The following is a 27,999-nucleotide window of genomic DNA, read 5'->3' as shown; positions in this document are numbered from 1 at the left end:
TATTTTCTTTGAGCAGAATGTGGTATATAGTAAAAATCTTAGTACCCCACACCCACTAAAATTTTTATAATCCATTTTTGTGTTCAATCGCTAATATTAGAGTTGCTTTTAAAAAGAAGTTACATCATAGATATCTAAGACACGTGCGTGAGCACACATGCGTGCGCACACACACGCACATATAACTCACATATCCTGTTCAAATGCATGAGTAAGTAGAGAAGGGGGCGCCACGGATTATCAGTGTTTATGGCCTTCACATGCCTTAATCCAGCCCTGGGTAGGGGTGAAAGGCAGTGTTGATGGAATTAAGCAGAACCCTGTGTGTCTGGCAACCGGCAGATTCCTCCGGTAAGATCAGTGAAACTCTCTGCAAGGTATAAATTCCCCAGATAACCCGTCCCTGGAAGAGATGAGATATTGGTGGCTGAGGGGCAGGTACTGGAGGCCTCTCTCCTCCACTGATGTTGACTCCTGTCCCCAGCCTGGCTTCTTCCTCCACCTCCTCTTCATTCTTTGTTGCATCTTCTTCTAACTGGGTGCCCTGTCCATCCCTCCTCCTTCCATGGACAGCACCTCCCCCTCAAGGTGGCTTTCCGGGGGTTTCTTTTTGCTTGCCTCTTGGTTCTCTTAATGACAGAGGTCCCAGACACAGCACTGTCTACTCACTTTCCTGTGGCTCAGCAGAATTGGTGGAAGAGGTGCAGCCTTGAGCTTTGCTTAGACTCTGGGAAGGGCTATGACTGTCTCAGGGATGGAGATAATGCAGATCAGGCACTACCTTGGGGCAGGCAGGTCGTAGGCACCTTTGGCACGTCTATCCCCACTGACAGTACTTCCCAAAACCCTCTCTTCTCTCCAGAGCCTGTGGGTATCCCAGGGAGCTTACACTTTGGCTCGTCTTCTCTAAATATTTTTTCAACAAATACATAAGAGGAGGCAGAGAGTAGTTTGAGGGGCAAACCGTGAAGCAGGGCCACTGGAGGCAAGCTCTCTTTTGTCACGAACAATTCAGTTCTGGCCCCAGGCCTGCACATCCACTCTTAACTCGTAACCAAACTGGACCTGTCTTCCTTAGACGCCCATTCAGTACCATCCATCGCTGACCATGTCCTCGGCGGTGAGGGAGAACAGGTGGGGAGGGGTTGCTCTCACCTCACTCTGACCCCAAACAGCTTATCGTTAGAGTGACCTTATCACTTATCAGCTAAGCAAGGGCACTTCTGAGAGGAAGAGGGGGAGTTATGAATTACATGGGAACCTTGATGTGAACAGGGACTGTTCCATGCAAGCTGGGTTCTGTTTACCTGAGTTCTCGGCTTGACATAATGGTGGTAACTATAAGCCTTGCCAACTTCACATATTTCTGGTGATTTTGGGGTGGGGGTAGTGGTGGAATGGGGTATCTTTTTAAATTGTGGTAAATATGTAATAAAACATTTGCTCTTTGAACACTGTTCTTTTGTACAGTTCAGTGACATTAACTTATGTTAATCATGTTGTTCAACCATTGTCCTTCTTCGTTCCTAAGTTTTCCCATCGCCCTTAGCAGACCTGGTGATGTTTTAGCCTGACTTAAAGATCAAACGAAACCAAACCCATTGCCCTTGACTCGATTCTGACTCATGGTGACTGTACAGGACAGAGTAGAACTGCCCCATAGAGTTTCCAAGGATCGGCTAGTAGATTTGAACTGCCAACCTTTTGGTTAGCAGCTGATGTCTTAACCACTGAGCCACCAGGACATAAAGATAGGATCCTGAGATTCCCAGATCAGCATATCAGGGACTTCTCCACACCCCTAATTCTTCCATGAGATGATAGAATACCCTCACCAACACAGCTGAGGACCGCGAAGCTTCCATTTGCCTTGGACTTACCCCCAACACTTTCTGAAGAGAAGAGAAATGGATAAGATGGGTAAGCAAGGTAGGAGGAAACAGTAGGGAGAAAAAAACTAAATGAAAGCCTAAATCCTCTATACTTGGTTGTTCCCGAGGATTTTATTGGCATGAAGGGGACCAGGAGGGCTTCGGTACCACCTTCTTTGAGAGAGAGTACCAGCTCTCACGGAGTATGCCCCAGGGAGAGGGCAATGCTTTCAATTCCCCAGGCTGCCTCAGCAATTGCCTTTAACTCAGCAGGAGGAAATTAGGTCTGTGTAATACAAGAAGCATTGTTTCACTCACTTGCCAATAGCATTTCCTAAATGAAAAAGAGCTTTCAAGGGAAGCTGAAAAAAATTAATTTTCAGTAATGAGTTTTACTTGCTGTAGTTAACAATAATTATTAAATAGGAAGGGTGAGCTAGTGCTTGTTTTCCTTATTATTAACAGTATTTATAGGTTTTTATTAAGTTGTACCAAGCTGGGATAATTGTAAAGCTATCTGCTTAAGCTGTGTGACTCTTAGGTCTTCTATTTTCTTTCATTGCAAGAGTGGAATCTTTCCATTATTCAAAGCTTATGCTATAAACTCAGAGTTTGCAAACTTTTCTTGTAAAGGTCTACATAGTAAATATTTTAGGCTTTGCAAGCCATGTGGTCTCTGTTGGAACTACTCAGGCAGAAAGCAGCCACAGACAGTACGTAGATTAATGGACACAGCTGTCTTCCAATAAAACTTTATTTCCACAAATTGGTGGTAGACTGAATTTGGCCTAGTGCTGTGGTTTGCAGACCCCTGCTATAAACAATGGAGAAATTACTGACCTAGGAGTTTGGACCCTAAGGTTCTAGTTCTAGTTCTGCTTTTGTGCAACTGGAGGAGGTCACTTCACTTCTCTGGTTATTGGTTTTCTTTGCAGTAAAACTAGATGGTCTCTGACTCTGCAATTCTTAAATCTGACTCCTTAGTTTACGATAATGTGGCATTTCTTTTCTCCTTCCTTCAATAGATGTTCGAAACCATAGGGCTCTCTGAATTCATCACCCCTTGCTCACGTTAAGGATGATTTTGGTTTCTTTAGTGGATAATAACACTTTGTACTTCTTTAATGGTATCTTCCTGGGCAACCCCATAACCAACCTATTTCCTGAGTTATTGACAGATGGGTTAACTTCTGGGCTGTTTGGCAGTTTGGGGAACTGAGGCACAAAGAAGGGAAATACCTAATATTACTTAGTAAATTGGTGATGCTATTGGAGAAAGCTAGTGCCTCCAAGAAAAGAAGTGTTGTTCAAATCTTTTCCAGTTCTTGGAGGCATAACTCACTGTGAGGGAGCAACGGTGGCCTGTGAGAGCCTAATAGTGCAGTGGTCAAGAGCACAGGTTCTGGATTGAGTTCGCCTACATCTATATCCCAAGGGTACCACTTGATGTTAGTTGCCATCGAGTTGATTGTAACTCATGGCGATTCCATGTGCTCCATAGGGTTTTCAAGGCTGTGACCTTTGGGAAGCAGATCTCCAGGCCCATCTTCTGAGGCACCCCTGGGTGGGTTCAAAATACCAACCCTAGACAAATCATTTCAAACTAAGTCTCAGTTTCTAATCTGTAAAATGGGGGTGGGGGGGGCGGGGCAGGGGGAATAATATCATGGAGTCGATGGGAAGACTAAATGCGATAATACATGTAAAGTGCTTATAACAGAGCATGGCACACTTAGTAAGTGCTCAATAAATGGTAGAGATGCCTGTCAGTTTGTTGTAGTGTGGTGGTTTTCATGTTGCTATGATGCTGGAAGCTATGCCACCAGTATTTCAAATACCAGCAGGATCGTTCATAGTAGAGAAGTTGCAGTGGAGCGTCCAGACTGATAGACTAGGAAGAAAGACCTGGTGATTTACTTCCAAAAATTAGCCAATGAAAACCTTATGGATCACAGCAGAATATTGCCTGACTCATTTGCTTTGGATGTCATTAGGAAGAATCAGTGGGCAGAGAAGGTCTTCATGTTTGGCGAAGCAGAGGGCCAGTGTGGGCATAGGAGACCATTGGTGAGGTGGATTGGCACAATAGCCTCAACGATGATTCGAGTATGCTACCATTTGTGAGGATGATGCAGGACTGGGCAATGTTTCATTCTGTTGTGCATAAGGTCACCGTGAGTTGAAGTCTACTTGATGGCTGCTAACAACACACCATCGCCGTCATCTTGTTATCCTTATATAAATATGTTAAGAGTTTCTCTTCCTCATTTTTGTATCAGACTAATCTTCAACTCCTGGACTGGAGACTTGGGCTGAATTGCTTTATCCCTGACTTGTACTTTAAGTGGCTGTTGATGAAGTAGAAAGATTGGGGAAGAAGATGATGGAGGGGGAAAGGCAAGAGAAAGAAGAAAGGAAGGAAGGAAAAGGAAGGAAACTTGGGAAAATAGTTATACAAAGAGGGAAGAATCAGGTTCTAAACTCAGTCAAATCCCCTTAAAATTTTTGATATGAGAAGAAAGATCTCCCTTAAGCAGTACGGAGGGTTTGATATCCTTTGTCATTATCCTGGGATGTAGAGGTTATAAGGGTAGATTTAGGATGTTTCTAGGGTATACTCAAGGTTTTGGTCCTCTTAGTTTTCCAGGATATTTATACATTTTCCAGCAGAGAACTTAAATGTGGGGACATGACCAGCTTTTTGGTCATCCTGACTTTGTTCTGTCTTTATTAAAAGGGTTTACAAATGTGTGTCTCAAAGGAAAAAAAAAAAAAAAAAAGCAGGTCTGAAACAACTGTCTTAGGGGACTGCCAAGAGAAATTGGGGTGACTCTCAACCTTGGGACCTGTTTAATAAGACTCAGGATTTCTTTGTTTGGTTGATGTCCCTTAGAAGAGTGACCTGGAGATCATTTGGTCTGCAGGGCGTTTGCTTCTGCAGGCTGATTTTAACCAACTCTGACAGGAGGGCAGAGGCCCCAAAGCAAGGTCAGGACCGCAAATCCCATCCCAGCAGGAGCATGATGGGGAGACAGAGCCCTCGGGATGACCTTCAAGTTCCCATTGATTTTCCGTCAAGCAGTGCTTCCCCACCGCTACTCTGCTCTGGCCCCTGGTGCTGTCTACAGGATCGGGACACTGGAAGAGGACGTGGATCACCTCTCTGAGAAAAAATGTGTAGAGGAGGTTAATTCAGAGAGAAGCCCTTTCAGGGAAATGAATGGGTACATTGGGGCCATCTTCTGGCAGTGCTTGTTGATAGTGCCATTATCTGGCCTAGAATGTTCTTTTTGTCCAGGGTCATGAGTGACTTCATTTATCCACTTGGCCCTATGTCCAAGTTTGGATGTGTCTGTGGTAGCATTGTAGTTCACGAGCAAGATTTATATGGACTGTGAAGTGGGCCCCTAACCCACCATCATGGCCATATTGGACAGGGAGAATTAGACGTGAGGAGGAGATGGAGAGATTCCCATTCCTTGTGCTGGCGGCCTCCCACCAGCATTCACTTTCTTGCCCTTTGAGAGGCATGTCTCCCACCTGATCCAAACTGTTGATTGCATGCAGATTTTTTTCATCCCTGTCAAGGGTGAGAAGTGGTATATCTGTTCATTCATTTATTCGGTGATATGTGTAGTGCATTTCCTATGTGCCAAATCCTATGTTAGGTGCAGAAGATACAGTGGTGGACAAGAGAGACAAGGATTCTGCTCTTGTGGAGCTTACACCTTAGCTGTGTACAGACAGTAAGTAGGCAAAGACAAAACAGAATTTTAGACAGTGATGTTATTGTTGTTAGGTGCTATTGAGTCAGCTCTGACTCATGGTGACCTTATGTGTAACAGAATGAAATGTTGCATGGTCCTGTGCCATCTTCATGATTGTTGGTATGTTTGAGTCCATTGTTGTGCCCATTGTATCAGTCCCTTTCATTGAGGGGTTCCCTTATTGTTGCCGACCTTCTGCTTTACCAAACATGATGTCCTTTTCTAGCAATTGGTCTTTCCTGATGATAGGTCCAAAGTAAGTGAGCTGAAGTCTTGCCATCCTCGTTTCTAAGGAGCATTCTTTTGTTTCTTCAAAGACTGGATTGTTTGATCTTCTGGTAGCTTGTGGTATATTCGATATTTTCAGCCAACACAACTGTTTGAATGTGTCAATTCTTCTTCTGTCTTCCTTTTTCATTGTCTAGCTTTTGCATGCATGTGAGGTGATTGAAAAGACCATGGCTTGAGTCAGGTGCATCTTAGTCATCAAAGTAACATCAAAGTGAGAGCAAATTTGCCCAATGCAATGATAGTGGTGTTTTATACATATATACATATATATAAAATTTCATCTGGAGCAATACAGGAAGAACGAGAGTCAAGAATAGGAGGAATAAATGGAATGAATGGCTAATTGCCTTCATGTACAACTGCCTTCTTTGCTATGAGACCAGAAGAACTGGATGGTTCCTGACTGCCATTACTGAATGTTTTGATCAAAGAGTCTATAGAAGAGTCCTGCTCAAAAGGGGGAATATGTAGAAGAGAATTTCAAATTCTCATGGAATCCAGACTTTCTGGAGCCATTAAGGCTGGATGAACCCCTAAAACTGTTGCCCTGGGATAATCTTTAAACCTTAAACCAAAAATGTTCCCTAAAGTGTTCTTTAAACCAAACAACAGTTTAGCTTAATTAGTAAAGAATGTCTGCCTTGAGGACTGTGCTTTTTAAAAGAACATCTTTGTGGGATCAAAATGACGACAGCAACTCAAAAGATTAGAGAGGAAACTTAGGGGGGCAGTGAGTTTATGTTACTGAAGGAGGAACAATTTGAAAAAGGAGGATCAGAATGGTCGCACAACCCATCTTTGCTGCTGGAATACAAGGACCTCAGTGCTGCCCTCCTCCAGTGAAAGGAATATTGGTCTGGCATTTAAAACTCAGCCACAAAAGAACACGTTTTCCTGTAGTTAATTCTTTATACAGCAGCCCGAGTGATCTTTATAAAATGGAAATCAGACCATTTTATAAAGAAGAATGTAATCAATGTCACTGAATTGTACATGTAGAAATTGTTAACTTGGTGACTGTTCTGCTGTGTATATTTTCAACAACAACAACAAAAATAAATTATTTAAAAAAATAGCATAATGAGATAGCAAGGGATAGGGCAGGAGTGGGGTGGAGGTAGCTATTCTAGGTAGGGTTGGTCAAAGAAGACTTTGCTGTGGAGAACCCAGGCATGAAAACATCTGGGAGAAGTGTGTACTAGGTAGAGGGAACAGCAAATGCAAAGGTCCTGGGGTGAGGGGATCTTGGTATATCAGAGGAACAAAGAGAAGTGGAGTGAGAATGGAGTCCAGTGTGCAAGGGGAAGAGGGAAAAGATGAAGTAGGAAAGCTGGCACAGCCAGACAACCAGGGAGCCCGTAGCCATGGGAAGGAGTTTGGATTTTATTCTGATTGCAGTGAGAGGCCATTGGAAGGATTTAATGAGAAGAATATCATGGTTTGTTTTCCATTTTATAAAGATCACTTGGGCTGCTGTATAAAGAATTAGCTACAGGAAAACGTGTTCTTTTGTGGCTGAGTTTTAAATGCCAGACCAATATTCCCTTTACTGGTGGAGGGCAGCACTGAGGTCCTTGTATTTCAGCAGCAAAGATGGGGTCTGAGGATTTGTTTGTTTAAGAATTGTCTCTAATCGATGGTGTGCATCTATTGGTGGTTATACCTGGGGGACAACATCCTGGTGCCCAGTGTATAGTTTCAGTAAGGGTTCTGTGTATGAACCAGGGAAACTAAAAATATTTTCTCAATCAATGAAGTTGCTGTGATGGGTGTGTGTTTTCTTTTAGGTATGATTCACTGATTCACTGTAGACCGAGCAATCTCCACCAGCCCCCCAACCCCCATTCTTGAACGTTGGTTGCATTCTACACATTCTTTAGCCTCCATAGGAGAGATTTATTTTGTCACGTCTGGAAGCCATTTGAAAGGCAAACTTTGGACACAAGAGAAGCTAAGTCTTTTTCCTTCCCAGAGTATCCCCCTTCCCCTCTCCTCACCATTATTTACTGGAAGAAATCACACTGCTTTTCTCCTGCCTCCAGCCCCCTGTCCTTGGCAGCCCCTTGACTTCAACCCTGAGTTGCATATGTCATCAGAACACCCAGTGGCAGCTCAGAAATCATGGCCAGATTCAATATAAATTCCGTCTTGCTTAGGCAGCTTTGCATAATAAGTCCCTGAAAAGTCTTCACCAGAGTAGGTGCCGGCGAAGGAATTTATTGGGTCTAGTGGGCCTGAACATCAGACTGAGAGGCATTTTTTAGTCAGCATGGGAGTTTTAGGTTCAAATTCTTTGCTGCCTTGACTTTTTGCAAGGCAATACCCTTGTCCCCACCGGGCCCTTCCTGTGATGTTCTGAAGGTCAAAGTCACCTCCAGAGTGACCATTCTAAGGATGCCATGGTGTTCTTCATACATTTGTGTTGACCAATCTCATGGACGTTTTGTTAGGGGGAAGAACTTTCATGGGAACAGCCTGCTACTTGTTGGGGCTTCCAGGTTAAGCCATGCCAGGGGCCTGAAAAAAAGTTTTCCTGTAGGAACACAGCTAGCTGGGTTAAACAAAGAAAACGAACTGGGCGTTCCAGCCCTGCAATTGAAACATGGCGGTCGAGGAGCATCACAAACTCCCCTTGTTCAAACTCTTGCTTTGGAGGTGGGGAGCTATCCTAGATCAGTGAGCCTCACATGTCTCATAATCACTGAAGGATCTGTGAAAAATACAGATGTCTGGATCTCATCCCAAATCTCTAGAATCAGAATTTCATGCCCACCTTCCTCCCTGTCGATTGTGGCAATACAAAAGTTTGAGAGTCACAGCCCTAGATCATTCTTTTGGAAAGTGAGGTGGTGATACACTGGATAAGCAGAAAAGGCGCGTTTCCCGCATTAGGAGAGGGGCAGCTCGTCCTCCTGGGTGGGTCTGTTGGCAGCCAGTAGAGTATTCAGTGAGCTTCTTGTAAAGTTCAGGGTGGAGGAATAACAGAGTAATAGAATAAACTGATTCTATGGCAGGTCGTAAAGATTACAGCCTAGGAAACCCCATGGGGCAGCTTTACTCTGCCATATAAGGTCACCATGAGGCTGAATCACCTCGATTGGCACACAACAACAACAAACTTTACCGGAGCATGCTGTGGAGGCTCTGGTGGGTTCTAAACACCGACTTTTAGGTTAGCAGCTGAGTGCTTAACCTTGCACCACCAGGCCTCCTTATAGTCTAGTAGGGATGACAAATATTAAACATTGAATTGAGTTGAAACTGATCTTACTAGTAGTATTACTGTTGTTGTCATGGTTGGAAGAGGATAGAATGAAGGAGGAAAGGGATTGAAATATCCCACACACATCCTTCGCAGCCCCAGCAGTGTCACTAGGAGGGTGCAGGACGTGGGGACACACCTCCTCACAATTTCAGAGGGGGTGACACCAACATGACCCCAGGATCTGCGGAGGCGAGGCGGCAGCAGCGGGGCCAGCGTCGTAGGGGAGGGGCTGTCAAGGCATTGGTGTCACTAGGGTTGGTGTCACCTGTCACCCAGTGTGGTAACTCGTCACTCCTACCCTATAACCCTCCGGTTAGGGTACCAGTGGTCAGGCTGCCACACTGCCATTGAGTGGAGAGGAGGGTCTCCACCTTGGCCAATGGGAGAGGGGAGGAGCTGCGGGCAGCCACAGGGCCTGGAGGGGCTGGCTGCCGGTGTGGCACTTGGCCCTGCTAGGGGGCGGGGGTAGGGCCGACCGCTGTGCCAGGGAGGGGGGTTTGCCGGCCCACCACCCACTCCCCCTCCCCCCACTGGGGGGGGGTGAGTGACACCACGAATTACTGTCCTGGATGACAACAACTTTAGTGACACTGCTGCATTGCCCTCTCCAGTCTCAAACATCTTTATACATGAAGTCCAATTTTCTTTCAAGAATACTTTTAGGAATAGTGCAGCTTCAAGAAAAATGAGCTTTCCTCACCTTGCCAGATAGTGTCCCCTGTTTGCTAGTTATACTAAACAACTACGTCACGGGAGATGGCTTTCTATGTCATAATCAGAGCTAAACATTTAAGTGCAAATAGCGGGAAGTTAGCATATTGGTGTAGATGGGTTTTACTGTGTTTGTGGGTGGTTGTGGAAGTGTGGGCAGCCGAGTGAGACAGCAGGAAAACCAGGTGCCCGCAGAGAAGAAGAAGGGGGTGCTGGGGGGGAAGGAGGAGCCACAAATCTCTCCCTAGGCCAGGCCTTTCTGAATCTTTGCTATCTCTGTACATGTGAACAAATAGAAGTGATGGGCCAAGGTCCTGTTTTTATAGCAAAAGGGGACTTGTGGCCGTGGCAGTAGGAATCGAGTGAAAAGAACGACTCTGAGAAATGAATGAACTCAGTGCCAGGTGAGATGAAGGAAAGGGGAGGGTCAAGGGCAACTTGCCAGAGAGATGCGAGAATAGTGTTCCCTCAGCCCCCTCTGCCTTCTCAACCCTAGAAGAATGCACAACCTGGGGAGGAAGCAGACTTCTGGTGGAAGATGAGGAATTTGCTTTTGGACATGTGCTCGAGATATGGCAGGACATCTGTCCTTGGGTGAGCCAGAGAGATGGTGAAGAGGGAAGACCCTCAGATGTCTAGGCTGGAGATTTGTTTGGATACGGGAGTGAGCTCAGAACTGTGGCTGTGGAACCTAAGAGACTGGATGGGGTCCCGAGAAGGAGGTTGGATGTGTAAGGAATGGGAGCAGAGTGTCTTGGAGGGGGTGTGATGGGTTCTGAAAATCACATTCAGAGCCCATTGTTAGCTGTTGTTGAGTCGAGGTCAGTCATGGTGACCCCAAGTACAATAGAACGAATCGCTGCCTTGTCCTGTGCCATTCACATGATCAGTTGCTGATTAGACCATTATGCACCATAGGGCTTTCATTGGCTGATTTTCAGAAGTAGATTGCCAGGCCTTTCTTCCTAAGCTGTCTTAGTGTAGAATCTCTGCTGAAACCTTTTCAGCATCATAGCAACACAGAAGCCGCCACTGACAGACAGGTGTTGGCTATGCATGAGTTGCCTTGGTTGGGATTTGAACTTGGGTCTCCTGCATGGAAGGCAAGGATTCTACCATAGAACTACCCTTGCCTCCTTTCGGAAGAGCCTTGTCAGCAATAGTTTTGGAGAAATCTCATGTTTTTTCACTCAGAATCCTCTTTAACCCTCTGGAATTTCTCTCTCCAAGGATATGCTTCCAGAGCTAAGATGGCTCCCTCAGTCCAGGTGGGGTCACAAACGGGACTCCCCCACCCCTTGGGCTACCCGACCAGAGCCAGGCAGCCAGAGCTGCTCCAACCAGCAGGCCATGACGTCTCCTGCTGGGCTCTCACGGACAGCTTGGCAATTTGTCCTCCTTGCCTTTCCCCTTTCTGATCACAGCCTTGAGTAGCCTGAAGTCAGTTGTTGATGAGGACATTATTCTCCTCTGCCTTGTGCCAGCCTCTTCAAGCCCAGGACATCTATCATCCTGGGCTAATCTAGCCCCCTCAGTTTGGTGGCGACAGGTGATGGCTGAGGATGGGCCTTGCCTGACCCAGCCTGGGGCATGTGGGCCACCACGCCACAAAATAAGTCATTTGCTGCCAGCCTCTCCCTGTTCCCTCTGCCCCTTGCAACTTAAATGCAAATATCACCCCTGGGAGCCTATCAATGTGGGTTTTTTTTTTCCTTTTTTTTTGATAGAAATACCATGGAATGAACATTTGTCCTCTCTCCTGTTTAAATTGCTTTCCACAGGTTAGGGAGACCTGGCCATCGATTTTCTTCTAGAAAGAGCAGCAAGCCCTGTGAAAATTTTGGCTAATTAACTTTTGGAGAAATGCTGCTTGGATTTATCAAGGAGGCTGAAGTCACTCTTCTCCTCCCATATCTTGAAAAAGGCTTTAAACTTTTGTTTCTGAATCACTGCCAGCACCCGGTCTATTTAACAGCGGCTTTCCTTGGAACGGTGGCAGAGGGGGTGTTGGATGTCACGTTTTTGCCGTCTGCTTCCATCTTTAATACAGTTGTTCCAGTCTGCAGAAAGTCTTTTCTGTTTACTTAAGAGAGGTATCATTCACATAAAGATTACATTTAAAAGTACACATTTCTCCCCTGCACCCCCGTTACTAATAACATCGCTTGTTACGAAAGTGGAAAGTATTTAAGATGAAATTAATTTTCACCAGGCATGCCACTTTTGTTTGACTTTCTTGTTCCATTTGGTGGGGGGCACAGGCATTGTACCAGTCTTACTTTTCATTTCAGTGAGTTCATGTTCTTGTTCCTCTCTTCCGGAATGGAGCTGCTAGAAGCTGGTTACTAACATATCAGGAAATGTTCAGTTTGAGCTCCTACTGTGGATTTCTTTAGTATTGGAGTCGAGAAGCTTGTTTTTAAGATGAAACCCCATTCCCTCCAGTAGGTGACTTTTAGTGTACAATTCACGCCCTCCCTCCCTCCCTCCCTCCCTTTTCAGGGATATCCTTTTATGGGTTCTCTTGCAGCAGAATTTCTGGGGCTGGAATAGTTAACATCTTTTTTTTGGCAGTCTGTTGAAAGATCTTGGGAAACCAGATTGCTGTTTCTCACATCAGACACCTCTCTGTCGTGTGTTCTTGTCAGTTCTCATCCATGTGGCATGGTGGATTTGTGGAGGAGCTGAAGAGCCTGGGACATCCTGGACAGGCTGTGTCATCTTGTCTGGGTTAAGCTGACAGTGAAAATTCTCAGTTACACTGAGCTATATTGCCTTGTTGTTGTTAGTTGCCTTCAAGTTGGCTCTAGCTCATGGCGACCCCATGTACAACAGAATGAAACATTGCCAGGTCCTGTGCCATCTTTACGATCACTGGTTTACTTGAGTCCATTGTTGCATCTACTGTGTATTTTGAGTGCCTTCCAAACTAGGAGGCTCATCTTCCGGCACTGTACTGGACAGTATTCTACTGTGATCCATGAGGTTTTCATTGGCTAATTTTGGGAAGGAGACTACCAAGCCTTCCTTCGTGGTCTGTCTCAGCCTGGAAGCTCTGCTGAAACCTGTCTGGCATGAGTGACCTTGCTGGTATTTGAAATATTGGAGGCATAGCTTTGTTTTTCACCAATGCCTTCAGTGCAGCTTGGGCTTCTTCCTTTAATACCATCGGTTCTTCATCATATGCTGCCTCCTGACGCAAATGCTTTGTGGGAAATTGCTCTTCATTTTTGATCAATCTCATGATCCTTGTTACCAACTTTGATTACATCAGCTTATGTATGTTTAGTTTTATAGCATTTTAATGGGCTTTCATCCCTTCCCTCCCCCCTCCAAATTTATTTCTAGCTCTGTGGCCATTATAATTTATTACAGTTTGATTTTGGAAATGCTGGGATACTTTCTGAGCACATTATTCCCTCCTTGTGATAGTGAGGGTGTTCAGATGGGAAAAAGGAGCAAAGTGGTTTCCTTTAGGAAGCCTGTCAACAGGTATTTCCATATGATGCCTCAGAAACCTGAATAGTTGTATCCTCCCCTCTCCCCACTAAGAGGCTCAAGTTTACCTGGTAGAGGTTGTATTATTATATTTGTATCTTCTTGAGCATTTTATGATCCTCCACCATATGCCTGTCTTTTATTCATTAGGCATTTGATCTCCTTGATTATTTTCATGCTTTACATTTGATATAAGTTTTATATTTTTGGTCTTTGAAAAAGGCACTATCTTACATTTATTAGTTTTACCATATGTCCAAGGATACCAACATGTCTTAGTCTGGAAGTTCTGCTGGAGCCTGGTCAGAATCACAGCAACACACAAGCCACCACTGTGCATGAGGTATATTGGCCAGGAATCAAACCCCGGTCTCCCACATGGAAGGCAAGAATTCTACCACTGAACCACCAACGCCGTCAGTTCTACTTTTATGTGATAAATAAACTTAATGAGTGCTGACCAAGCACCAGGCATTCAGGGGACATAAGGAAGAGTACGGCATGGTCTGTGTCCTGGAAGAGGGGACCTGGTTACAGGCACAACTAGCTGTAATATAAGTAGAGTGAAGCGAATGCATCAGCGGAGGCAAACTCATGGTAGTATAATCTAGTGGTTAAGAACAAGGACTTCAAGTCAGACCCGTGCTGAAAGCCTGATCGCACCCCTCCCTGGCTGCATGCTGCACATGTTACTAACTCATTTGTAAAACAAAGATGCTTGACAGGCTTGCTGTGAAGATGAAATGAACCAAAGTCTAGCACAATGCTGTCCAATGGAAGTATAATGCGAATTGCATATGAATTTAAAATTTTCTAGTTGTTGTTGTTAGGTGCTGTCGAGTCAGTTCCAATTTCTAGCAACCCATGTACAATGAATGAAACACTGCCCAGACCTGTGCCATCCTCACAATTGTTTAGTTTTAATAATTCGTTTTAACTAATACATCTAAAATATTACCATTTCAATGTGTAATCTGTGTAAAACTATTAATGAGATATTTGAGATAGTTTTTTTTGATACTATGTCTTTGAAATCTAGGGTGTATTTTATGTTTGTAGCACCTCTCAACTTGGACTAGCCACATTCAAGTGCTCAACAGAGCACGTCTAGAAATACTTAGCATCCTACCTTGCAGAGTACATCCTGAATATATGTCATTGAAGGATCCCTGGTGGTGCAGTGGGTAAGCGCGCGGCTGCTAACCCAAAGGTCAGAGGCTTGAACCCACCAGCCACCCCGTGGGAGAAAGATGTGGCAGTCTGCTTCCGTAAAGATTACAGCCTAGGAAACTGTATGGGGCAGTTCTACTCTGTACTATGGGGTTGCTACGAGTCAGAATTGATGGCGACAGGGTTGGTATATGTCACTGTTACCATTATCATTACTATTTCAAAGTAAGCGCTAGTATAGACGTTACTAAGAAAATAGGGTTAATGTCATTTAACAGCAAATTTTCTGGAAATGTTTTCATGTTTCTTTTTCTCTGCTATTCTAAGAACATGAACTGATCAAAATAAAAGAAAGAGCCCAGCCCCCCTCCACTCCCTAGCAAATCAAACAATCTTTTTGTTTTCTAGTCCTTCCAGTCTTTGTTTATATGGAGTGTCTCTCTTCTATTGTAATGCAAATCTATGAATCTATACTGGTGGATTGGGTTCATTCTAGAGTGCCTTTGCTGGAGACCTTGTACTACCACTGAGACAAACTGTGGCTAACGGGGGATGTCAGTGAGTAGGCTCTAGAAGCCTGACGCCATAGTAGATCCTGTGCAGAAGGCTGTTTCAGAGCTACCTCCATTCTGGAGCAGGACCTCATGCTTCGTAGAGCACTGAACTGACTTCTTTTACACATGGTTGATTCTTGGGGTCCTAGGTTCTTTGTTAAAGGAGTTTCTAAGGTCCCTGGTGGCTTGGAATAGGGAATAGGACCCGACACTGAGTTGCATTGTGCCCCTTGGCAAGGCTCTTAATGCTCATTGCGTTGGTTTTCACAACTTCAAAATCCTCCTAGGAGGTGGGTGGGTGACATCAGTTGCCCTCTGTATGTTTTTCAGTTTCCCCTGGCCTCACTCCTCTGTTCTTCTGTCTCCTGGCAGGCTTGGGGATCAGTTCTACAAAGAAGCCATTGAGCACTGCCGGAGTTACAACTCCCGGCTGTGTGCAGAGCGCAGTGTGCGCCTCCCCTTCTTGGACTCACAGACAGGGGTGGCCCAGAACAACTGCTACATCTGGATGGAGAAGAGGCACCGAGGCCCAGGTGAGCCATGCCACTCCTGGGACCTGAGCATATTTGGGTTTCCAGTCTGAATGGAGGAGGACTAGGGCTTGTCTGGAATCTACCTAGCTGGGGTGGAAGTTGGGGGACTAGCTGCTGCGCGGGAGCCTTGAGATACTTTCAAGAAGGTCAACTATTTTTATAGTTCCTGGAGGGTGTTCCAAGGGAAGCACTAAGGGTGGTGTGGGGCCTTGAAGCCTTGTCATTGGGGAAAGAGTGAACAGTTGAGGTTGTTTAGCCTAGAGAAGAGAAGGCTTGAGGACCTGACAGTGATCTTCATTTTTTACCCTTGGGTGTTGGTGTAACCTAAAGTTATCGCTGGAAATCTGTAGTCAGGTCTGGTTTTGAGGGTTGTCTGTCTTACCAAGCTTTGCTTCCTCAGGTTCCTTATCTGTAGAACGGGGATAATAATAGTACTTCGTAGGATTTTGTTGGGGTTAAATGAAAATATTCATAAAAAGCTCATAGCATGAGTTTAGCACATAGTATGTAAGTGCTCCAAAGATACTATTATCACTGATAAATTTTTTTATATTGCATCAGATGAAATATATTCTTTTTTTAATTGTGCTTTAAGTGAAAGTTTACAATTCACATCAGTTTCTCATACAAAAACTTATACATACATTGTTATGTGACCCTAGTTCCTCTCCCTATAATGTGACAGCACACTCCTCCTCTCCACCTGTATTTCCTGTGACCATTCAACCAGCCTCTGTCCCCCTCTGCCTTCTCATCTCACCTCCTGCCAGGAGCTGCGCACTTAGTCTCAATGTGTCTATGTGAGCTAGGAAGCACACTCCTCACCAGTATCATTTTATGTCTCACAGTCCAGTCTAATTTTAGTCTGAAGAGTTGGCTTTGGGAATGGTTTTAGTTTTGGGCTAACAGAGAGTCTGGGGGCCATGTCCTCTGGGGTCCCTCCAGTCTCAGTCAGACCATTAAGTCTGGTCTTTTTACTAGAATTTGAGTTCCACACCCCACTTTTCTCTGTCTCCACCAGGGACTCTCTGTTGTGTTCCCTGTCAGGGCAGTCATTGGTGGTAGTCAGGCACCAACTAGTTCTTCCAGTCTCAGGCTGATGGAGCCTCTGGCTTATGTGGCCCTTGGGCTTATACTTTCCTTGTGTCTTTGGTGTTCTTCATTCTCCTTTGCTTCGGGTGCATTGGAACCAATCGATGCACCTTAGACGGCTGCTTGCTAGCTTTTAAGGGCCCAGACACAACTCACCAAAGTATTATCACTGATAGTACTAGAATTATTACTACTATTACTATGACACTGGTCTTCTAGGCTCCTGAGGACAGAATAAAAACAAATGGGTAGAGATTAGGTTTAGGGAGGCAACTATAGGAATACAGCTTTCTGGCTCCATATGGGTATATTTAAAAATATATTTTTATTATGAAAAATTTCAAATCCATATAAAAGTAGAGAGAATAGTAAAATGAATCTCCACATATCTAATACCCAGACTCAGCAATTAGTAATTCATGGCCCATTTTGTTTTATCTATACACCCCCCCAACTTTCCTCCCTGACCCCAGATTATTTTGAAGTAGATCTAAGACAGCATATTATTTCATCTATAAATGTTCTGGTAACGACTTAACAAAAAACTCCAGCAAACCTACAACCACTATCAAGGCTCAAAGAGTTAGCCATAAAACTTTAATATCATCAAATATTTGGTCAACATTCATATCTCCAGTAGTTTAAGTCAGGATCCAAATATGTTTCCTACATTGCAGTTGGTTGATGTGTCTCTTTAAATTTGCAGGTTCTTCTCTCTCCCTTTCTCTCACTTGTTAACCCTTATATATTATTTGTTGAAGAAGCCCTGTAGGGTTTACAAGATCTCGTTTTACTAAATTTGCTGATGGCATCCCCATGGTGTGCCTGTGAATTGGTGGTTATGTCTACAGGCTTGAGCAGATTCAGGCTCTAGTTTTTTGGCAAGAACACTTCGTAGGTGGTAGTGTATACTTTCACCAGGAGGCTCATATGGTCTGGTTATCTCTCTTTTACTAATGTTAGCAGCCCTTGATAATAACTGCCTACATACTTTATTCCATTAAGGACTAAAAAAAAAAAAAAAGTGACATTCAAGCCTATCATTACCTCTTCATTTATTAGCTGTGCAATGCCATAAATAGAAACTTTCACTCTTTAAAAATTTGGTTTTTGTGGGGTACAGTTTACATATGAAAAACTGGTGACTAGTTTTCAACATAATGAGTTGGTTCCCTAGTATCCTCCAAAAGTGATTAATAACGATTTTTTTTTTTTTGAGTACCATGATGAACTGATAGATTTAAATCTATTTGATATATTTTAATCCATTGCAGTAATTATTCTTATTGATGTTCAAGTTTTTCCATTTTTGGCCAGTAGGGGTTTTTGGCCAATACTGTTTTTTCTGTCTTTTAAAAATTTATTTATTTGTTGTTATTGTCGTTGAGAATACACACAGCAGAACATATGGCACTTCAACAATTTCTACATGTGCAATTCAGTGGCACTGATTACATTCTTCAAGTTATACAATCATTCTCACCCTCCTTTTTTGAATTATTCCACCCCATAAACATAGCACTGATGTTTTGAAACAACTCCAGCAGTTTTTGATAGGTTCATTGCTGTCTTTTAGGACAAGATGGTTCAAGTTCATCTTGTCTACTTCCTGCCCCTAACCTGTAATCAACTATTTTTCTAAGAAACACTGGTACCTTTCATAGGTAATATTATTTAGAGACCACAGTCTGGTGGTGCTTATTGCTCTTGGGTTGGTCAATGTAGTTTCTAGGCATTTTCAGAGGACAAAACTAAGAAATATGATTTCCTGATTGGTTGCTTTTTTATTAAAGAGAAAATACATTATAACATAAACTGATATTTTCCATTCAAATTCAGTTTTACACAGTTTTTACTTCACCTTATTTACCTTGATTTTTATCTCCTTTCTCTCACACAAAAATATTCCTGGACCTAATGACACTTATTTGATACATGATTACTTATTTGCTTTATCCCACAATATATACACAAGAGCATCAGAATAATAATAAGATTACTGAATACAGTTTGGAAATCCTGGTGACGCAGTGGTTAAGAGCTATGTCTGCTAACCAAAATTTTGGCAGTTTGAATCCACCAGGCGCTCCTTGGAAACTCTGTGGGGCAGTTCTACTCTGTCCTATAGGGTCACTATGAGTCAGAATTGACTTGATGGCAAGGGTCTGGTTTTTTTGTTTTTGAATAGAGTTTAAGATTTTTTTGCAATTCTTTTTGTCCTCAGGGTATATCCTATTAAGAATCTAGGGTCAAATTACTGTATTTTAAGGTCAATTAAAATAGTTCTTCTGTGTGGCTGTGTCGCTAACTCAATACACAGTTGGGCTTATTTGGCTTACTTGGCTTTCTTTATTACAGGTTGCTTTTTTAAAAAAAATTTAGATAATTTTTTCTTTTGATTAACTTTTAATTTCATAACAATTATAGGCTCATAAGAAGTTGCAAAGATAGAATAGACAGGTCCCATGTACCCTTCCTTCAATGGATACATCTAATGCAACCTTAGTACCATATCAACATCAGAAAATTGACATTGTTATCATATGTGTTTATAGTTCCATGCCATTGGATCACATGTGTAGATTCATGTAACCACTACCACAGTCAGGTTGCAGAACTGTTCTATGTTGACACCAACCCCTTTCCACCACCATTTACATCCCTTTACCTCCCCCCATTTATATTTCCTTTAAACATTTCCTTTACACACTTTGAAAACCACATCAGACACTGTTACAAGTTTTGCTTCAACCATCAAACAATTTAGAAAACTTAAACAAAATGTCTATTGTATTTAGTCATATATTTTTCTCTTTTCTTTGTTCTTTCTTCCTTCCTGATTTTCCAGAGTCTCTTCTCTTATCATTCGCTTTGTTTACTTTCTTTAGTCATTCTGTTAGTGTGGGTCTGCAGGTGAATTTTTTTTTTTTGGTCTGACTTCTCCTTCATTCCTGAAGAAAGTTTTCACTAGATATAGAATTTTGGTTTGGTAGTTTTTTCATTCAGCACTTGAGCAATATTGTGCCACTTCCCTATGGCTTCCATGGTATCTAATGAGAAATCTGCTGTCATTAAAATAATTTCCCCTTCTAAGTAAGATGTTATTTCTCTTGTGCTGCTTTTAAGATTTTTTCTTTATCTTTAGTTTTCAGAAATCTGCTCGGATTTTGTTTGGGACTGTGTTGAATCTGTCCTTCAATTTTGGGAAAATTGACAATTCCGAGTATTGAGACTTCCAATGCATGACCATGTTATATCTCTACATTTATTAATGTATTAAGCTTTGTCTCATCTATGTTTTCTAGTTCCCAGTATACATGTCCTTCAATTTTTTTTGTCAGATTTGCTTCTGACCTAAGTATTTAATACGTTTTGACACTATTGTAAATGAATTAAAAAATTTTCAATTTCTGACATTTCTTTGCTAGTATATAGAAATACAGTTGATTTTGTATATTGATGCTGACATACCAAAAGCTTGCTAAAATCATTTATTAGTTCTAGTAGATTTTTGTAGATTCCGTAGTGTTTCCTACATAGTCAATCATATTGTTAGTGAATAAAGAAAACTTAATTCTTTCTATTCAATATATATGACTTTCATTCCTTTTATTTGCCTATTTCACTGGCTAGAATGTCCAGTACAACACTGAGCAGAAGTGGTGAGAGCAGACATCTTTGTGTTGTTCCTGATCTTAAGGGAAAAGTATTACTTCATTCATCATTAAGTATGATGTTATTGTTAGGTGCTATGGAGTCAGCCTGACTCATAGTGACCCTATGTACAGCAAAACAAAACACCGCATGGTCCTGCACCATCTTCACAGTCATTGCATGTTTGAGCCCATTGCTGCAGCCACTGTGTTAATCCATTTCGTTGAAGATCTCCCTCTTTTTTGCTGATTTCTCTAATTTACCAAGCATGATGTCCTTCTCCAGGGACTGGTCCCTTCTGATAATATGACCAAAGTACATGAGACAAAGTCTTGACATTCTTGCTTCTAAGAAGCATTCTGGCTGTACTTTTTCTAAGATTTTTTCATTCTTTTGGCATTCCATGGTATAGTCAGTATTCTTAGCCAACACCATAGTTCAAAGGCATCAATTCTTCTTTAGTCTTCCCTATTCATTGTCCAGCTTTTGAATGCATATGTGGTGATTGAAAATACCATAGCTTAGGACAGGCACACTTTAGTCCTCAAGGTGACATCTTTGCTTTTTAACACTTTAAAGAGGTATTTTGTAGGAGATTTAGCAACTGCAATATGTCATTTGATTTCTTGACTGCTGCTTCCATGGGCGTTGATTGTGGATCCAAATAAAATGAAATCCTTGACAGCTTCAGTCTTTTCTCTGTTTATCATTATGTTGCTTATTGGTCCAGTTGTGAGGATTTTTGTTTTCTTTATGTTCATGTATAACCCAAACTGAAGGCTTAAATCTTAGATCTTCATCAGTAAGTGTTTCAAGTCCTCTTCACTTTCAACAAGCAAAGTTGTGTCATCTGTATATTACAGGTTGTTAATGAGTTTTCCTCTAATCCTGACACCTCATTCTTCTTCTTACAGCCAAGCTTCTTGGATTATTTGCTGAGCATATAGATTGAATAATTATGGTGAAATGATACAACCCTGAGGCACACCCTTCCTGGTTTTAAACTATGTAGTATCCCCTTGTTCTGTTCAAATGACTGCCTGTTGGTCAATGTACAGGTTCCTCATGAGCACAATTAAGTGTTCTGGAATTTCCAGTCTTTGCAGTGTTTTTATTATCCTTTTTATATATTGTTGTATTCAATTTGCTGAAGTTTTATTAGACTTTTTGCATCTGAGGGCTATTGGTCTATAGTTTTCTCTTAATGTCTCGTTTGGTTTGGGTATCAGGGCAATACTGGCCTCATGTAATGAGTTGGGAACTATTCCCTCCTATCCAATTTTGTGAAAGAATTTATATAGAATTTTTTTTCTTTAAATGTTTGGTGTAATTCACCAGAGAAACCACTTTGGGCTAGAAAATTCTTAGTTGGAAGGTTTTTAACTAAAAATTTAAATTTTTAAAAAGATATGGGACAATTCAGGTTGTTTATTTCTTTTTGAGTAACCTGTAGTAGTTTGTGTTATACAAGAACTTTGTACATTTCATCTAAATTTTCAAAATTAGTAGCACAAACTTATTTGTAACAATGCCTTATTATCCTTTTAATATGTGTAGAATCTGTAGTGACATATCCTCTTATCCCTTATATTAGTAATTTATATCTTCTTTTTTTTTCCTGATCAGTCTGGCTAGAAGTTTATAAATTTTATTTATCTTCTCAAAGACATAGCCTTTAGTTTAATTAATTTTCTCAAAAATTTATTTTCTATTATTTCTTAGTTTTTTGCTCATACCTTTATTTTTATCTTTCTTCTACTTACTTGGATAACCCTGGTAGCGTAGTGGTTAAGTGCTACAGCGGCTAACCAAAAGGTCAGCAGTTCAGATCCACCAGGCACTCCTTGGAAACTCAATGGGGCAGTTCTACTCTGACCTATAGGGTTGCTATGAGTCAGAATTGACTCGACGGCATTGGGTTTGGTTTGGTTTGGGTTTCTACTTACTTTGGGTTTCATTTGCATTATTTTTTTTTCTTTCTTAAGATGGTAACTGAGGTCATTTCTTTGAGACCTTTCTTCTTTTCTACTACACATTTTCCTCTATATACTACTTTAGCCATATTCCACAAATTTTGACACTGTGTTTTCATTTTTCTTCAGTTCAAAATACCTTCCAATTTTTCTTTTGGTTTCATCTTATACCTGTAGGTTATGTAGAATTGTGCTATTTAGTTTTCAAATATTTGGGAGATTTCTCAGAGATATGCCTGTTATTGATTTCTAATTTAATTCTGTTGTAGTCAGAGAATATATTGATATTATCATGGTGCATCTTTTTACTTTTAACCATTTGTTGGTTTAAAGTTTTTTTTTGTAGATAGCATACAGCTATACACCAAATAACGTATGTTTGGGCAACATGTGACCACACATATGTATGTGGTACCATAAGGTTATAATAGAGTTCAGAAATCCTGATTGAAGAACAGGATGGAGTAGAGGTAACAAGGCATAGTGAATGCATGGGTTTCCTGCACACAACACGTGTGTCTCACGTCTCTTGTATGCAAAGTGATTGTGCTGCCAGGCGTAAAATGGTACAGTGCATTTATAACTTATAATACATGTATCTTGGTAGTTATAATAAATGCCTATGTTACTGGCTTATGTATGTACTGTAAGTACTTTCTATCACTGTTTTAATGTGAACTTGCACTTCTTAAAAATAAAGAGTTTACCATATTACAGTGTATGCTTTGACTCTTAGGCAGCAGCACCCAATCTTGTATATTGTGTGTCTCTTGAGTGTTGTAGCGTTATCTCTCTGTTTAATTTTCCTTTGAAAATATTACCATGAAGTGAGTCATGGTTCCTAGACGTAGAAAAACCAGTGCTAGTGATAGCAGCAGCAAGAGGCAAAGGAGAAGTACTGATTTGGAAGTGAAACAAAGGTTATTAAACAACATGAAAGTGGAAAATCAGTGAATCCTGTTGCTCAGAATTTAGGCATGGTCCCACAACATCCAAATAACATAACATACTATTTCATAGACCGTATCGTGGGCATTAAGCAACACATGACTGTAGTGTGTCTTGCTTTTCTAATGTAACCTGACAACCTGCTCTGTGTTTTAATTGAGGTAATGAGACCATTTACATTTAATGTGATTATTGTTTAAAAAAAAAAAAAATTGTTATAGGTATGTTTAAATCTACCATTTTACTATTTGTTTTCTGTTTTTTCCATCTATCATTTTGTTCTCTTTCCTGTTTTCCTAACTTGTTTTGGATAAAGAACTTTTCTATGATTCCATTTCATCTTATTTATTTACTTATAAACTACAACTCTTGTTATTTTGGTGGTTACTTAGTGCTTATAGCATACATCTTTAAGTAATTGTGGTTTATCTTCAAGTAATTCTATACTGCTTCTTTAATTAATTATAGTTTAACTTCAAGTGATATTATACTACTTTGCACATAGCATAAGAGCACTACAATAGTGTTGGGGTGGACAGAATAATGGCTCCCCAAAGATATCCACATCCTAATCTCCAGAACCTATGACTATGTTACCTTACATGACAGAGAAGACTTGGTCAATGTGATGAAGTTAAAGGTTTTGAGATGAGAAGATCATCCTGGGGTACCTGGGTGGGCCCAATGGATTTATAAGCGTCCTTATAAGAGGGAGGCAGGAGGTTCAGAGTCAGAGCAGAAGATCTGATGATGGGAGCAAAGGTCAAATTGATGCAGTGGAGGAAGGAACCATGAGCCAATGAATTTAGGTGGCCTCTAGAAGCTGGAAAAGAAAAAGAAACAGATCTCCCCTAGAGCCTCCAGAAGAACTACAATCCTGCCAACACCTTGATTTTAGACCAATGAACCACTTTTTGGACTTGTGACTTCAAGAACTGTAAAATAATAAATTTCTGTTGTTTTAAGTCTAAATCTGTGATAATTTGTTGCATCAGCAATAGGAAACTAATACAAGTGTACCTCTATTTTTTCCCAACTGATCTTTGTTGTTGTCATACGTTTTATTTTTATAAATGCCACACTACATTGTCATTATTTTTGTATAAATAGTCAATTATCTTTTAAAAAGTTTTAAATAATAGGAAAAACATCTTATATAATTATAAACGTACTAAACAATTTCTAATGGTCTTCATTCCTTTATGTAGATCCAGATCTACTTCTGGTATCATTTTCCTTCTGCCTAAATGTCTTAGGCTGGGTTCTCCAGACAAGGAAAGCTGGTAAAGCGCATGCATATATATATATATATATAAACCCTGGTGGCATAGTGGTTAAATGCTATGGCTGCTAACCAAAGGGTCAGCAGTTCGAATCCACCAAGCGCTCCTTGAAAACTCAACGGGGCAGTTCTACTCCATCCTATAGGGTCGCTATGAGTTGGAATCGACTCAAGGACACTGGGTTTGGGTTTGGGTTTATATAGAGAAAGATTTATATCAAGGAAATGGCTGACATGGCCGCAGAGGCTGCAACGTCCCAAGTCCATGGGTCAAGAAAGAGGCTTGTCCTGATTCATGTAGCGGCAGGGGCTGGCAAACCCAAAATCAGTAGGCTGGAGAGCTAGGCTGTTTCTCACAGGCTGTGAAGATCAACGAATCCTAATATAGGCAGGCAAGACCACAGATAAGCTGCTAGCTCAAGTCGCAAGAGCTAGAGGTCTGAAGAACAGGAACCAGCTGTAGGATTCAGAACAAGCGAAAAACCTGGCAAGGAAAGGAGAAAGAGCTAGGTGGCGGAGGGTGGAGAGATGAAGGCTGAGGGGGTGTCGAGCCCCTGCCAGTACCGACTTACAGCAGATCCCATCATCAGGGTGATCACATATCAAACCTCAACAGGGAAGTGATTATAACATTATATGACTGCCCAAACACTTATAATCATGGCCCAGCCAAGTTAACACACAGTCATAACCATCACAATCCACACTTTGTCAACTTTGCACCTGTACTTATCTCTTTAAATCATACATAATCTCTAAATAAAGACAATTTTAAAGTCATACTTGGGCCTAACATGATATAATGAACACACATACAACTGTAAATGCAATAGCCCATCTTATATTTTATAGGTGAAAAAAATTTTGATGCACATATATAAAGCAGAAATACTCGTAACAATTACAGTCCTCATTTCTGCCACTGGTCATGTGGCCATAACTGGTATTTAGAACTACTTTCTTCCACCACCTGTTCTGTATTCCCTTTGCCCTCAGCAAGCACCTCATCTGGTCGTGGCTCCTTGCCTGGTGGGTGACCCAAACCTTCATTCCTGAAGGATCTGGGCCATAAGTAGTCATGCTGGAATTGGGTTGCTGTAGTTTTCCTTTGACTGTAATTACAGGGCATGGTAATACTAAAAGAACTAAGAGATCTCCTGAATTTCAGATATACTCTTCTTTACCTGCATTATGTAACATTAGTCTGATTTCCTTTTGGCAATCAGAATCAATCACACTAGCAGTATGGTAACTCCTTTCTTTGCCTGCTGATCCAGAGGCATAAGGAACGCAAAGTGGCCAGGTAGCATTTGTAGCTTCCAGTTCAGTGGAATCAATGATGTGTCTCCAGGTGGAAGCATTCCTTCCTTTGGAACTAAGACCTCTGGACCTGCAGAGCATAAGGTCATGGGGATAAGAAGCAAAAATCTTGAAGGTGGGTCACTATGGGTAATAGTGAGTGGCGCCATTCCCATTTCCACCCCTTGATTCCTGGGCCCATGAATCTTGGCTGTGGGAGATACAGCACCATATATTGGATGCTGGTTTAGAACACAGCTTCCTGGAGAACATTGCGCCCACCCTGAAAGGTATTGCCATCTAGCTGGTGCTGTAATTATGTCTTTCGGAGGCCATTCCATCATTCTATCAAGCCAGCTGCTTCAGGATGTTGGGGAACGTGGTAAGACCAGTGAATTCCATGAGCATGGGCCCACTGACACAATTCATTTGCTGTGAAGCGAGTCACTTGATCTGAGGCAATGCTGTGTGGAATACCATGATGGTGGAAAAGGCATTCTGTAAGTCCATGGAGGGTAGTTTTGGCAGAAGCATTGCTTGCAGGGAAGGCAAATCCATATCCAGAGTAAGCATCTATTCCAGTAAGAACAAAATGCTGCCCTTTCTTTGATGGAAGTTGTCCAGTGTAATCAACTTGCTACCAGGTTGCTGGCTGATCACCTTGAGGGACGGTGCCGTATCGTGCCCTCATTGTTGGTCTCTGCTCCTGGCAGATTGGGCACTTAGCAGTGGCTGTAGCCAAGTTGGCCTTGACGAGTGGAAGTCCAAGTTGCTGGGCCCATGCATAACCGCCACCCCTGCCACCATGGCCACTTTGTTCTTGAGCCCATTGAGCAATGATGGGAGTATCTGGGGAAAGAGGATGAGTGTGTTCCACAGAATGTGTCACCCTATCCACTTGATTGTTAAAATCCTCTGCTGAGGTCATCCTTTGGTGAGCATTCACATGAGACACAAATATCTTCACTTCTTTGGCCCATTCAGAGAGGTCTATCCACAAACCTCTTCCCCATAAATTCTTGTCTTCAATTTTCCAATCATGTTCCTTCCAAGTTCCTGACCATCCAGCCAAACCATTGGCCACAGCCCATGAATCAGTGTACAATTGCACATCTGACCATTTCTCCTTCCAAGAAAAGTGAACAACAAGTGCACTGCTCAAAGTTCTGACTATTGGGAGGATTTCCCTTCACCACCGTCCTTCAGGGAGGTCCCAGAAAGGGGCTGCAGTGCTGCCGCTATCCACTTTCGAGTGGTGCCTGCATATCGCGTACAACCATCTGTAAAGCAGGCACGAGTTTTCTTCAGTCAGCTTATCATAAGGAACTCCCCATGAGGCCATAGGTGCAGACTGGGAGATGGAAGGTAATGTGACGGGGGGGATCATGGGCATTTGGGTCACTTCCTCATGCAACTTACTTGTGCCTTAAGGTCCTGTTTCGGCCCGATCTCTTATATACCACTTGCATTTAATGATGGAGTGCTGCTGTGCACATCCAACTTTATGACTCTCTGGGTCAGACAACACCCAGTTCATGATGGGCAGCTCAGGCCGCATGGTGACTTGGTGTCCCATGGCAGGGCTTTGCCCCAAAATCCTAAGGATCTGTGCTTTTTTTTTTTTTTTTTTTTACCAATTGGGGCCTGCCAAAGACTCCAAACAGCAACTCTAGGTGCCACGGACACTACAAGCACCATTGGATCAGCCAGATCGTATGGCCCAAGTGACAGAGGGGCTTGTACAGCAGCCTGAACCTGTTGCAGAGCCTTCTCTTGTTCTAAGCCCCACTCAAAACTAGCAGCATTTTGAGTCACTTGATAAATAGGCTGGAGTAGCAAACCCAAGTGAGGACTATGCCTCCTCCAAAATCCAAAAAGGCCCACTAGGCATTGTGCCTCCTTTTTAGTTATGGGAGGAGCTAGATGCAATAACTTTTCCTTCACTTTAGAAGAATATCTTGACATGCCCCACAGCACTGGACCCCTAGAAATTTCACTGAGGTGGGAGGTACCTATATTTTGTGGAATTAATTTCCCACCCTCTAGCATGCAAATGTTTTACCAGTAAGTCCACAGTGATTGACACTTCTT

The 27,999-nt window shown here is 42.1% G+C and overlaps 1 protein-coding gene across 5 annotated transcripts in view; it reads left to right on the top strand.

Moving 5' to 3' along the window:
- Positions 1-27,999, top strand: part of DPF3 (double PHD fingers 3) — a 299,949-nt gene that overhangs the window by 113,600 nt on the left and 158,350 nt on the right. For all 5 annotated transcript variants that reach the window (XR_002785335.2, XR_010323186.1, XR_002785336.2 and 2 more), the window contains exon 2: positions 15,500-15,660. Coding sequence is in view for 2 of the 5 variants with exons in the window: in XM_023546336.2 (XP_023402104.1) it covers positions 15,500-15,660 (161 nt within the window). In the remaining 3 variants the exon portion in view is untranslated. The remainder of the gene's footprint in view (positions 1-15,499; positions 15,661-27,999) is intronic.

Source organism: Loxodonta africana, chromosome 10, assembly GCF_030014295.1.
Source record: "Loxodonta africana isolate mLoxAfr1 chromosome 10, mLoxAfr1.hap2, whole genome shotgun sequence".
Classification (NCBI taxonomy): Eukaryota; Metazoa; Chordata; class Mammalia; order Proboscidea; family Elephantidae; genus Loxodonta; species Loxodonta africana.
This window is presented reverse-complemented; position numbering and strand designations above follow the sequence as displayed.